Here is a 12,599-nt window from a genome sequence, read left to right on the forward strand (position 1 = left end):
TGACTATCTCATTGATGGAAAGGCTGGGGGAAGGGGTTGGAAAGTCCCCTCTCATTTCCAACATTTCTCCAAATGCCTCTTCTCCTCGCTGCCGTTCCCTCACAGACAATGGCTGTGTCTGCAAACGTAATGCATCCTCCATCCATGTTTCCTCAATGACTCTCAAAGGAGCGCATTGGTGGAGTGGATCCAAGGTCCCTCCCTCAGACCTCGTCCTCCGATGAGCTTTGAGAGGAATCAGGGAAGGTGGAAACAAGGATTAGACAGATAGTATTCACACAGTTTGCACCCGAAATAGCACCCCATCCCCTATGCTATTGACCAGGGCTCTGGTCAGACTAGGGCTTGGTCAGAAGTAGTGCACTGTATAGGAATAGGGTGTCACAGATGAGATCATCAGGTCCTTCTGCCTGCCACAAGCCCATCACAGAGCAGGAACTGAGGGTGACAGACGGTTGGAGAGTTCAGCAGGGGCCAGTGCCCCCTTCACCACAGGAAGCAGTATGCTATCACATAGTGGATGGCAGTGTGCACTCCGCATTATAGCCCTGCCGGAAACAGGTGCCCAGGACTCTATTGTTCCTTCCCTCACCAACAGCCGGACCCAGAGAGCGGTTTGAGTCATTGTTGGCTCCTCTGCAAAAGAAGTGAGTCATGGGGGTTTGAAGGCTGAGTTAATGGGAGGAAGGAAGTCTAGGGAGGAGATGTGTGTGTTTTTGGTTTTGCTATCCTTGTGGGGACCAGTAGACTTTGGGGTTAGGTTTAGGGTTACAATTAGGTTAGGGGTTAGGTTTAGGGTTTTAGGGTTAGGGTTAGGGGTTTAGGGTTAGGTTTAGCCTAAGGGTTAGGGAAAATAAGATTTTAAATGGGAATCAATTGTTTGTTCCCCAAAAGGATAGTAAAACAAACGTGTGGGTGTATGTGTGGATTTGGAAAGTCCTACATCCCTAAATCCTAAATCACTCAATATTAGTATGGCAGGTAGAATGCTGAGTCCAAAATGATATTGAATATTTAGATTGCATCCATATCTTATGTCCGAATCTTTTCAGATCAATACAGTAGTACCATATCGTTGTTTCCTTAACGGTGGTACAGGTACTTAGGCATACACAAGTCCTCACACGTTCAACACATACAGTACAACTTAAAAAGATACAACTCATTTGTAGTTAATGGCAATCAATTTCATTTAATTCGTATAAAACAGTCCTTGTCTTTGTCCAGCAAAAGAACACCATACAATTTCAGATATCAATATTATCTCTCATCCATTTTTTACAGTAGCATTATCTAGCTTTTATGCTCTGAGAGCCCATATTCCTTCATATACAAGAGACGGAAGTCCTTTGCCTGCTTGGACTCCGAAATAAAATTATAATTAATCACGGATGACAAGTTATAATCTTACATTTAAATAAAAAGCTTTAGAAAAACACAGCAGGGATGTAACGGGCAAAATATCTGATCCAATATGACACGTCATTATACAAAGGCCCCAAGTATGTAAAAAATAAACATTAGTTAAAAAGCTATTTAAAGCTGTCACAATCGGGGTAGTCTATTCACATGTTAGTGCTGAGGGCATTATGATCTTTGACCTATCTTTGTCTACATTGTTATGCAATGACATTTTTGTAGTGTCCCTTCCAAATACTCAACGATCCCCAATGTGTCCCAGTCCCTAAAAATACCTGTGAGACTGGAAAATAAATAAAACAATGGCACAGAAAACTTTCTTTCACTTGCTCTATCCATTTCTACAGCTCCCAACCTCATAGCAACCTACTACATTATTCTCTCTATCACTCTAATACAGTCAAATCCTAATTTCATGTTCTTAACGGTCAAATCTCTCTCTCTCTCTCTCTCTCTCTCTCTAACTGATGGGCTACAAAAACATTCCATACTACTCCCAGTAACTCTCGTCAGCTCTCTCCACGTCATACTGACCTAACTCATACAGGCCCAATACCTCACTGACAGCATGTAGAGGAAAGGCATCAGCATGCTATCGACATATCAGCTCAGATCTCTGGTCCTGCCATCTTTCCCCAAATCATATTAGAACATCATGGCTTGATTGGCTAATCACATACAGGACCCATGTACTTCCAACTATATGTTTAGGTGTTATAATGGCCTCCCTAGCCAGTGGGTGAAACATACTTGAGAAAAATACAGACAGGCAGTCTCGAATGGCACCCAGCCCTGGTAAAAAATAGTGCCCTATATAAGGTATAGAGTGCCATTTGGGATTCAGCCATGGACCATAATAACACAGGAGAAACTAGGGTGGTAACAGATAAACGATCATGATTTGATTGACAGAAATGTTAGGGTCATGGCTGGTATCTATTGGGTTTGGGGTTAGGGGTTAAAGGTCCGGGTTCAAAGGGAAGACATTTAACAGGCCTGCAGGATGGACTGGTAGGGGTCGGCCAGGACCTTGTAGTGGATCTTGTTGTTGGTGACGGCGCCGTGCTTCTGCCTCAGGTGGAGACGCAGCTGGCTCTTGTGGCGGACGTGCAGGTCACACTTCTCACACTGGGAGAGAGAGGGGAGGGGAGAGGGCAATGTCATGGCATCATAATGTTGTTGATGGTTGTAAACAGATAAATGATCTATTTCGTCATGGAACAACTGTTTGTATTGCAAGAGGTCAAACACAAGAGGTGTGCGTGCCTGCGTGCATATGTGTGTCTGTCTGCACACGTATGTGTGTGTCAAATCAAATCAAATTGTATTCGTCACATGCGCCGAATACAACACCTTACCATGAAATACCTACTCTCAAGCCGTTAACCAACAATGCAGTTCTTTGTAATGTGTGAGTGATATACTCACAGTGTAAGGCTTCTCGCCAGTGTGAATACGCAGGTGGCTCTTCAGGGTCTGCAGGTGACGGAAGCGAGTGCCACAGGTGTGACAGGGATAGGGCTTCTCCCCTGTGTGAATCAGAACATGGGCTCGCAGGTGGGCCACCTGTAGGATAACACACATGCACGGGTCAGCCAAATGAACATTGATAAATAACGTATAACATAACATAGCTATAACATAAAGCAACAACTTTGACTTCGACCTTACACTTTGCTCCTGCACACACACACACACACACACACACACACACACACACACACACACACACACACACACACACACACACACACACACACACACACACACACACACACACATACACATACACATACACATACACACACACACACAGTCTTGTACAGCTAACCTTGTGGGGACATACAATTCAGTCCCATTCAAAATTCTATTTTCCCTAACCCCTAACCCTAAACCTAACCCTAATCCTAACCCGTACTCTTACCCTAACCCTAACCCTAACCTTAACCCTAACCCTAACCCTAACCCAAAAACCTAAACTTTATCCTAACCCTAAACCTAACCCTAGCTCCTAACCCTAACCCTACAACTAACCCTAGCTCCTAACCTTAATATTTAACTTAATTCTAACCCTAACACTAATTCTAACCTTAACCCTAAACCCCCTAGAAATAGCATTTGACCTTGTGGGGACTAACAAAATGTCCCCAGTTGGTCAATTTTTACTTTGTTTACTATTCTTGTAGGGACTTCAGGTCCCCACAAGAATAGTTAAACACGTCCACACACACACACACACACACACACACACACACACACACACACACACACACACACACACACACACACACACACACACACACACACACACACACACACACACACACACACACACACACACACACACACACACACACACACACCCTCTGTTCAACACCTGTCCCTTATCTGTGGTGGGTCCTCACCTGAACGAATCGGGTCCCGCAGGTATCACAGTGGTAGGGCTTCTCTCCAGAGTGGATGCGGGAGTGAGTCTTCAAATTGGCGGGCCGGTTGAACTGGGCGCCACACACGTTGCAGCGGTACGGCTTGTCGCCGGCAGCAGGGGCTGGAAAAGAAGGGAAAGAGAAGTTCAATGAAACACACACATCAACTACCTGTGGGGATAATCAACTGTAGTCATAATGCCTAACTGTCCAAACTGCTGCAATGCCTCCGTTCGTTACTATGATGGTAAATGACACTCAAACATCATGTCATGGAGGTGTGTGTGTCAAATGACCACATCATCAGATGTCATTGGTTACCTGCCTCACCTGTGCAGACAGCCTTTATCACGCTCAGGTTGCCGGAGTAACGGAATGGCAAGCCGTAATTCTTGCGCTTGATTGGGTGTTGGCGGTGATGGGCAGCCTCTGGCTCCAATGGGCGCGGTGCCAGATAGCAAAGCGAGGCTGAGAGGCAGAGAATATATACCAATACGTATCTCATATATTTACATGTGACACGTATGTACATTGTAAGCATACAACACAAGCATGATCTCTCACTGTTTAGCTGGAGAAAATAAGTGTTTTACATGTCATATCTGCTGCTGCCGAGGTAGTAAGGTTGTAGTACCTGTTCCTTCCTTGTGGGTGGGAGGCTCCATGGGGTGGTCCGCAGAGCGTGCTGACAGCCCTGTGAGGGGCACCAGAGGAGGGCTACGGCCAGGGACATCATAGCAGGAGACGTGCCCCTGCCTGGAAGACAGAACATAGTCATATTGTCAACATCAGTGCCAAGTTAGCCCACTTCAACCATCTCCTTGGATAGTTTATTTGGTCAATATGACTTGTTGGTTTTAAAATACCAGTATTGCATAATATTGACAACACACCTGTCATTTTGGCCAGATCCTTCCCCTGGCCACGCCTCTATAGTTGGCTTCAATGTCACCTCCATCCTATCAGAGGTGGGGGTGTGCCTAAACTGCTGCTGGACCTCCTCAGGCTCCTCCTCCTTCATCGTGGTTATGGCACAGAGGGGATTGAGGATGATGTACTTGTATTTCTTCCAGTTGCAAGCCTTAGGGTCAGGGCTGCTCTTGGGTTCACCCAAGTTACAGGTTTTGGACTCAGCAGGAGAGTTGGGCTGGCAGCTGGAGCACGATGGGCTTTCTGGAGAGGGCGTGGGGAGAGGGGATTCAGGCTCCAGCTTTAGTTCCTTTGACCTGGGCTTACGGGTCAGGAAAGTCCCTGGCTGCAGAGAGGCCCGGATGTCTCCAGGGACCCTGCAGGAGAAAAAAAGGAACTCATGCAATGAGCAAACTGAACATAGACAATGGCACATAGAGACAAACACACACACACACGGTACTGACAAAGAGATAAGCAGACACATGTACACACACACTCACTCTCTCTCTCTCTCACCTGGCTGAGTCAGGGCAAATGCGGCCCTCAGCCTCCGCTGCGGGCTGTGAGGGGGTGGAGACAGCGAGAACAGACGGGCGGGGTCTTCCATTGATAGGGGGATTGGGAGGAATTCCCCCTGAGGGTGCCTCAAACACTGCAGACACCGTGGAGTCCAGCTCCACTTGAGGGGGCGTCCCTCTCATCCTCTCACTGTGTGGGGAAACAAAAGGAACTGTCAGGTAACGCCAGTCAAAACCAATTAACTATAGACCATAGGGAAATGATTCGTTAACATAGTTTCGACCAGCAGCCATGGCGCCTGTAGGACAGATTTAGAAGCCTATTTAAAGCTTAAAACGTTTACAGCTAACTGCCTATTCAAGTCTACCCCAAAGTCTCTAGCTGACATGGTATTTCAGTAAATTCCTTTCCCCATGGGTGATTTTAGTTTATCCTGTTAGCTAGCATCACCACTCCCCAAGGCTCACCCATAGACTTATAGAAAAAAGGGGCTCACATGTGTAACATGAAAGCTCTGCAGGTGTCGGCCACGTGGTCCATCTGCAGGTAGGTCGCGACGGCGAGCACCCCGGGGACGGTGTGTGATGTGAGGGGCAGCCGGGAGGTGTACATGAAGTCCAGGAGCAGGGAGACGCTGGAGGGGTCCAGGGAGTCAGGGAGAGACAGGGTTAGGGCCTGGCCTCCAGCACCACTCTGTACGGGGGAGGACACACGATGGCAGTACAGGGAGTAGAAGAACCCACTGAGAGAGAGACAGAATGTGCAATTTAGTGCAAGAACAAGAAGAAAAAGAACAAGAAGAACAAAAACAAGAAAATTACATATTATCCTCTGAGCTGACCTGCAGGCAATGAGCACAGCACAGTGTGCCTGCAGTTGGGCAGTGCCCACCACGAGGGTGGCATCGGTCAGAATGTTCCGGTGCCTCAGCTCATTCAGATTCAGCAGGACGTCGTTGGAGTGGCGCGTAAACTCCTTGACATATCCCTCCGCAGCAACGGCATCAGACGCCACCACCGCACGCCTTCCTCCAACCTGGTATCCCTCCACCATCTGGATCTTGCTCATCTTTTGTTCGGGAGAGGAAGGCAAAAAATATATAACGGTAGAGTTACAATGGGACTATGTATTATATTAAAGTTTCTAAAATGTACAATGTACTGTCCCAGTCAAAGTGCAGCTCCCTCACATTGACCTACCTTGTTGAGGAAGGCACCAGCTAGAGAATACATAGAGGGCAGTCTCCTGGACGCCTCTGCTAGGTGAGACCAGCTCCCTACTCGTACCTGCAGGAAGCAAAACATGACGGCACTGAAACATAATGCAACTTAATATGAAACACTTCATGCACAAGACATGGATCTCATTACATCATGAAAAATACCTTTGAAATGTCAATACATCCCCATTTATAGGATGAAATATCTGCCATGTTGTAGTAAAAATGTAGCCACAAAAATAGATTCTTATCGACAACATAATTCGCCCTCCAGGTGAAACCATGTTGAAAGAATGTACTTTTAGACAGAAAAGCGGTAGAACTAACATCCCTGATGCCGGTTTCAATCACACCAATCCAGGCAACCCCTAAATGTTATCAAACATCATGAAACATGATCGAACCCTTAAAAAACATCAACAAAACATCTAGGTAACCACTCACCCCGACCAGCAGGGACGAGAACCAATGTGCACAATGCTGACCTCGCAACCCTCAGTTCAACTGTCAGGTACCTCAATATAGCTAGCCCAAGATATAACCTACCACAGTTGTCTGAGAAAGACTGTGGAGGTTAGCCGGAGGGAGGGGAGTCTTTATAACATAGCGCAGGAAGCCGCATGCAGACCAGCTCCACTCATGTCCTCTTTCCTCAGCGGTCCACACGTACCCTGGAAGCTGTGCTGCCTGCAGGAAAAGGCCAGCCGGCAGGGTATTTTTAGTGGACTATTAGTTTTCCTAACCCCATAGTCTCTGCAAACAAAGTAATGGCAGGAAAGTGGTGTGAGTAGAACAAATATATATGAGGATCCGAAGGGAATAGGGATTATGTTGCTGAGGGTGAGGCTCTCCAGGAGCTGAACCTTAGGGTCAGAGAAGACCATCCTCCATCCACCACCAATGCCTTACTCCCAATGAACCCTACATGTTAGATAAACAAACCTTTTTCCAAACTCAAAACCTGCCCCTCGGGAACTGAGGCTCTTCAGATATCAGAGAAGGGATCGTTCCTGAAATGTAACATTGTATATGTTGTGTAACATTGTATAGACAGAGCAGAAGCCATTGACTTGATGGATTTAACGTTGCACTTCCACATACATCAGGCTGGAACATTTTCTTTCACACCAGACGCATATAGTATCCTTACTCAACTCACTGCAACTTAGGGTGAGCATACAGCAAAATCTGTGCTATTTTACAGACAGAGACTCGAAATGACATGATGTATACCTCTTAGTCATGCAGTCATAAAGAGTATATTTCTGAGGTGACAGATCCAGGTGAACATAAAGTTATGAGCGCTCCATAAAGTCTTCCGGAAGCTTCTGGCCTACTGCCTGAGGGGAGAGGCCAACGTGTTATGGGCACTTAGAGGAAGGAAACGGGAGAGTGTGGGGGGGGGGAGGCAGGGGGGCGATATGGGAGATACCCTCTCCCTGGCTTGCAAAACAACAACCGCCAAGACTGTTAGAAAAGCAGAGGACAGATGCGCAGGAACTGCCGAACACACACACACACACACACACACACACCATATATGAATGCATCCTGCGAGGCGCACCAAGAAGAGGAGGAAAACGCCTGCGCAGGACATCCGTCAATAATAAGTGAAGCAGGAGACATGGGGAGGGGACGAGGGAGGGATGCAAGGGGGGGGGTACAAAGTGTCAAAGGTCAGCATTAACTTAAAAACAAGTGGAAAAGTGACCATATTAAGCACAGCCTTGGTTCACAAAGAGGTGCATGACATTACAACACACAGAGCTGATAGACGGGCTGCTTCAGTGCACCATGAACTTGCATTTCCTTCAGATCATATAACTCTGACGGAACTGGAGGACCTTGAGCGAGTTTCAAGGCATCTGTCGGTCGGTCAAGACCAGAAGGAGATAAGATAAGTCCACAGGGATGATGCGAACTGCAAACCTGAGATTTCAGTTTCTGTTGAATGTGTTTTTCTTTTTGATCGTTTTGTGGTTTTATAAGCAGTGAGAGAGGGTAGGTTTTCCACCATTTAAGGAAAACAAGCTTTGAATCTGTCAAGATGATGCAGATAATACTCCCTGATTCGTATTATTGAATCTCTGTAATAGGGTGTTAAAGTTATTATGCATGAAACAACAAATTCTATTTATTTCATGGACTGTTGAAGCCAACCCAAATCAAATAGAAGAAAAATAATTCCCTTTAAAAGGAGACCAATGTTAATCCCATTTTTCTGTCAGTGAAAAATTATTTTGTAGGAGTTGAAATATATGTGTACAAGCTGCAAACAACGACAAATCAACCAATATGGCCATGTTTGGGTATAAACCCATAGTGTAAATGCGAGTCGGAAGCAGAGTGTTTTGCGAGGGGTGTTGAGTGCGTGTGTGTGTCCTTGTGCTTTTATTTGTTTTGATGGAGGCCAGATCAATTGTGTCTTATAAAAAAGGAACAAAAGAAAAAGTTGAAAGAAAAACAACATTTAAGAAAACAGAGAAAAAGATGTAGCCTGGGTCTAAGATACTTCCAGGCATTGTGAGAGGAACGGAAGAGGGGGGCGGTTGAGGAAAAGTGAGAACATTACTAAACAGGTTCGCCAATGAGCGGAAGCCATTCAGTCTGTCCAGTTGGCAAGGCTCTGCTAGCTAATGGAGACTTCCCCTTGTTCACCCAATCTGTCAGTGTCCACTACTATGCCCATGTAAATGATAGGAGCTTTATAAAAACTTTAATTTGGAGGGTTGTGGTTATTGTAGTGTGTTATGGTTATCGTTCTGATACTGTATGAACAGACCGGTTGGGTGAAACATCACCTCCGTACAGTAACATTGTGGTTATATAATCAAGGGCAAAGGTCAAGAATCTTACCAAATAAAACAAGACAGAGTTAAAGAGTACAATTTAAAGAACACTCTAAAATACTTAGCTTTTTTGATTATGCATATCTTTCATAATGCATTTGGCAATGAATTCTTTCAAGTTTGACAATATTTCCTATTTTGCTTCTGGTTCTAAAACACAAAAAATGCAATTCCGGGGAAACCCTTGATTGGGCTGTCGCTTTGTTGCTTGGGGAACTACTTTACTGCATACCTTAAAAGGCAAACGCGGATACTCAATCACCGACAGTCTAATTCAATAGCTGATGCAAAAGTGTTGACAACAAGCGCCTGAAACAATAACACAGATACATATAAACTGTGTCTTCCTGTGCTTGCCGAGCATTCTGGACATATAAGGGCAAGCTGTAAGCACTATCCTGATAGAGAAGGGTAGAGGTTGGGGAGGGAGGGGTGGTAGGGAACTCTGGGGGGGGGGGGGGGGGGGGTAGGAATTTTGTCTCCTTTAGATGGTGGTAGGAATTAGAAAAAAATAACAGAAAACCGGTGCCATGAAAAACAAAGCAAAACATATTGAAAAAGAGCTTCCTTTGAAGCACTGTCTGGGGACATAGGCGAGTGGGCGAGACAGAGAGCGAACGAGAGAGATACAGTGCCTTCGGAAAGTATTCATACCCCTTGACTTTTTCCACATTCTGTTACGTTACATCCTTATTCTAAAATGTATTAAATCGTTTTTTTTCCCTCATCAGTCTACACACAATTCCTTTGACCTCATGGCTTGTTTTTTGCTCTGAAATGCACTTTCAACTGTGGGACGTTATATAGACAGGTGTGTGCCTTTCCAAATAATGTCCAATCAATTAAATTTACCACAGGTGGACTCCAATCAAGTTGTAGAAACATCTCAAAGATGATCAATGGAAGCATGATGCACCTGAGCTCAATTTCGAGTCTGATAGCAAAGGGTCTGAATATTTATGTAAATAAGGTATTTCTGCTTTCGCTTTGTTTATAGGACATTGTGTGTAGATTGATGAGGAAAAACATATACTTAATCAATTTCAGAATAATATGTAACAAAATGTGAAAAAAGTTCAGGTGTTTGGATACTTTCCAAATGCACTGCATCTATATCTATCTATCTATCTATCTATATATCTATCTATATATATATATTTTTTTGCAAAGGCTTCTTTGCAACATGAAGAACATTGTTTGTCAATTGCAAATTCCTAGAAGCCTATCAGGTGCAGATGTAAGGCTAAGAATTTAATTTAGATTCTAAGAATCTGAATCGACTCACACGTTTTTGAAGTAGTTTTTTTTAGTAAGAGTGGGATGTCCTAAACCAAATCAAATCAAATTTTATTAGTCACATACACATGGTTAGCAGATGTTAACGCGAGTGTAGCGAAATGCTTGTGCTTCTAGTTCCGACAATGCAGTAATAACAACAAGTAATCTAACCTAACAATTCCACAACTACTACCTTATACACACAAGTGTAAAGGGATAAATAATATGTACATAAAGATATATGAATGAGTGATGGTACAGAACGGCATAGGCAAGATGCAGTAGATGGTATAGAGTACGGTATATACATATGAGATGAGTACTGTAGGGTATGTAAACATAAAGTGGCATAGTTTAAAGTGGCTAGTGGTACATGTATTACATAAAGATGGCAAGATGCAGTAGATGATATAGAGTACAGTATATACATATACATATGAGATGGGTAATGTAGGGTATGTAAACATTATATTAAGTGGCATTGTTTAAAGTGGCTAGTGGTACATTTTTACATAATTTCCATCAATTCCCATTTTTAAAGTGGCTGGAGTTGAGTCAGTATGTTGGCAGCGGCCGCTAAATGTTAGTGGTGGCTGTTTAACAGTCTGATGGCCTTGAGATAGAAGCTGTTTTTCAGTCTCTCTGTCCCTGCTTTGATGCACCTGTACTGACCTCGCCTTCTGGATGATAGCGGGGTGAACAGGCAGTGGCTTGGGTGGTTGTTGTCCTTGATGATCTTTATGGCCTCCTGTGACATCGGGTGGTGTAGGTGTCCTGGAGGGCAGGTAGTTTGCCCCCGGTGATGCGTTCTGCAGACCTCACTACCCTCTGGAGAGCCTTACGGTTGTGGGCGGAGCAGTTGCCGTACCAGGCGGTGATACAGCCCGACAGGATGCTCTCGATTGTGCATCTGTAGAAGTTTGTGAGTGCTTTTGGTGACAAGCCGAATTTCTTCAGCCTCCTGAGGTTGAAGAGGCGCTGCTGCGCCTTCTTCACAACGCTGTCTGTGTGGGTGGACCAATTCAGTTTGTCCGTGATGTGTACACCGAGGAACTTAAAACTTTCCACCTTCTCCACTACTGACCCGTCGATGTGGATAGGGGGGTGCTCCCTCTGCTGTTTCCTGAAGTCCACAATCATCTCCTTTGTTTTGTTGACGTTGAGTGTGAGGTTATTTTCCTGACACCACACTCCGAGGGCCCTCACCTCCTCCCTGTAGGCCGTCTCGTCGTTGTTGGTAATCAAGCCTACCACTGTAGTGTCATCCGCAAACTTGATGATTGAGTTGGAGGCGTGCATGGCCACGCAGTCGTGGGTGAACAGGGAGTACAGGAGAGGGCTCAGAACGCACCCTTGTGGGGCCCCAGTGTTGAGGATCAGCGGGGTGGAGATGTTGTTACCTACCCTCACCACCTGGGGGCGGCCCGTCAGGAAGTCCAGGACCCAGTTGCACAGGGCGGGGTCGAGACCCAGGGTCTCGAGCTTGATGACGAGTTTGGAGGGTACTATGGTGTTAAATGCTGAGCTGTAATCGATGAACAGCATTCTCACATAGGTATTCCTCTTGTCCAGATGGGTTAGGGCAGTGTGCAGTGTGGTTGCGATTGCGTCGTCTGTGGACCTATTGGGTCGGTAAGCAAATTGGAGTGGGTCTAGGGTGTCCGGTAGGGTGGAGGTGATATGGTCCTTGACTAGTCTCTCAAAGCACTTCATGATGACGGAAGTGAGTGCTACGGGGCGGTAGTCGTTTAGCTCAGTTACCTTAGCTTTCTTGGGAACAGGAACAATGGTGGCCCTCTTGAAGCATGTGGGAACAGCAGACTGGGATAAGGATTGATTGAATATGTCCGTAAACACACCAGCCAGCTGGTCTGCGCATGCTCTGAGGACGCGGCTGGGAATGCCGTCTGGGCCTGCAGCCTTGCGAGGGTTAACACGTTTAAAACAGGATCAGCTAACAAAATGGACATGTCCAAA

General features: G+C 45.5%; 1 protein-coding gene across 2 annotated transcripts; it reads right to left on the minus strand.

Moving 5' to 3' along the window:
- Positions 1-1,172: 1,172 nt before the first annotated feature.
- On the minus strand, positions 1,173-7,072 carry LOC139534547 (B-cell CLL/lymphoma 6 member B protein-like). 2 transcript variants are annotated; one of them, XM_071333755.1, is made up of 11 exons: positions 6,940-7,072; positions 6,476-6,562; positions 6,118-6,344; positions 5,773-6,018; positions 5,274-5,465; positions 4,739-5,131; positions 4,480-4,601; positions 4,176-4,313; positions 3,825-3,967; positions 2,848-2,985; positions 1,173-2,547 (listed from the first exon to the last, which is right to left on the minus strand). In XM_071333755.1, the coding sequence occupies exons 2-11, from the start codon at positions 6,506-6,508 to the stop codon at positions 2,407-2,409; spliced, it is 1,773 nt and encodes a 590-aa protein (XP_071189856.1). In that variant the 5' UTR covers positions 6,509-6,562; positions 6,940-7,072; the 3' UTR covers positions 1,173-2,406. The 2 variants fall into 2 exon arrangements, with proteins under 2 accessions (XP_071189856.1, XP_071189855.1); XM_071333754.1 differs by having other exon boundaries at positions 4,167-4,313.
- Positions 7,073-12,599: the final 5,527 nt, after the last annotated feature.

Source organism: Salvelinus alpinus, chromosome 11 (assembly GCF_045679555.1).
Source record: "Salvelinus alpinus chromosome 11, SLU_Salpinus.1, whole genome shotgun sequence".
Classification (NCBI taxonomy): Eukaryota; Metazoa; Chordata; class Actinopteri; order Salmoniformes; family Salmonidae; genus Salvelinus; species Salvelinus alpinus.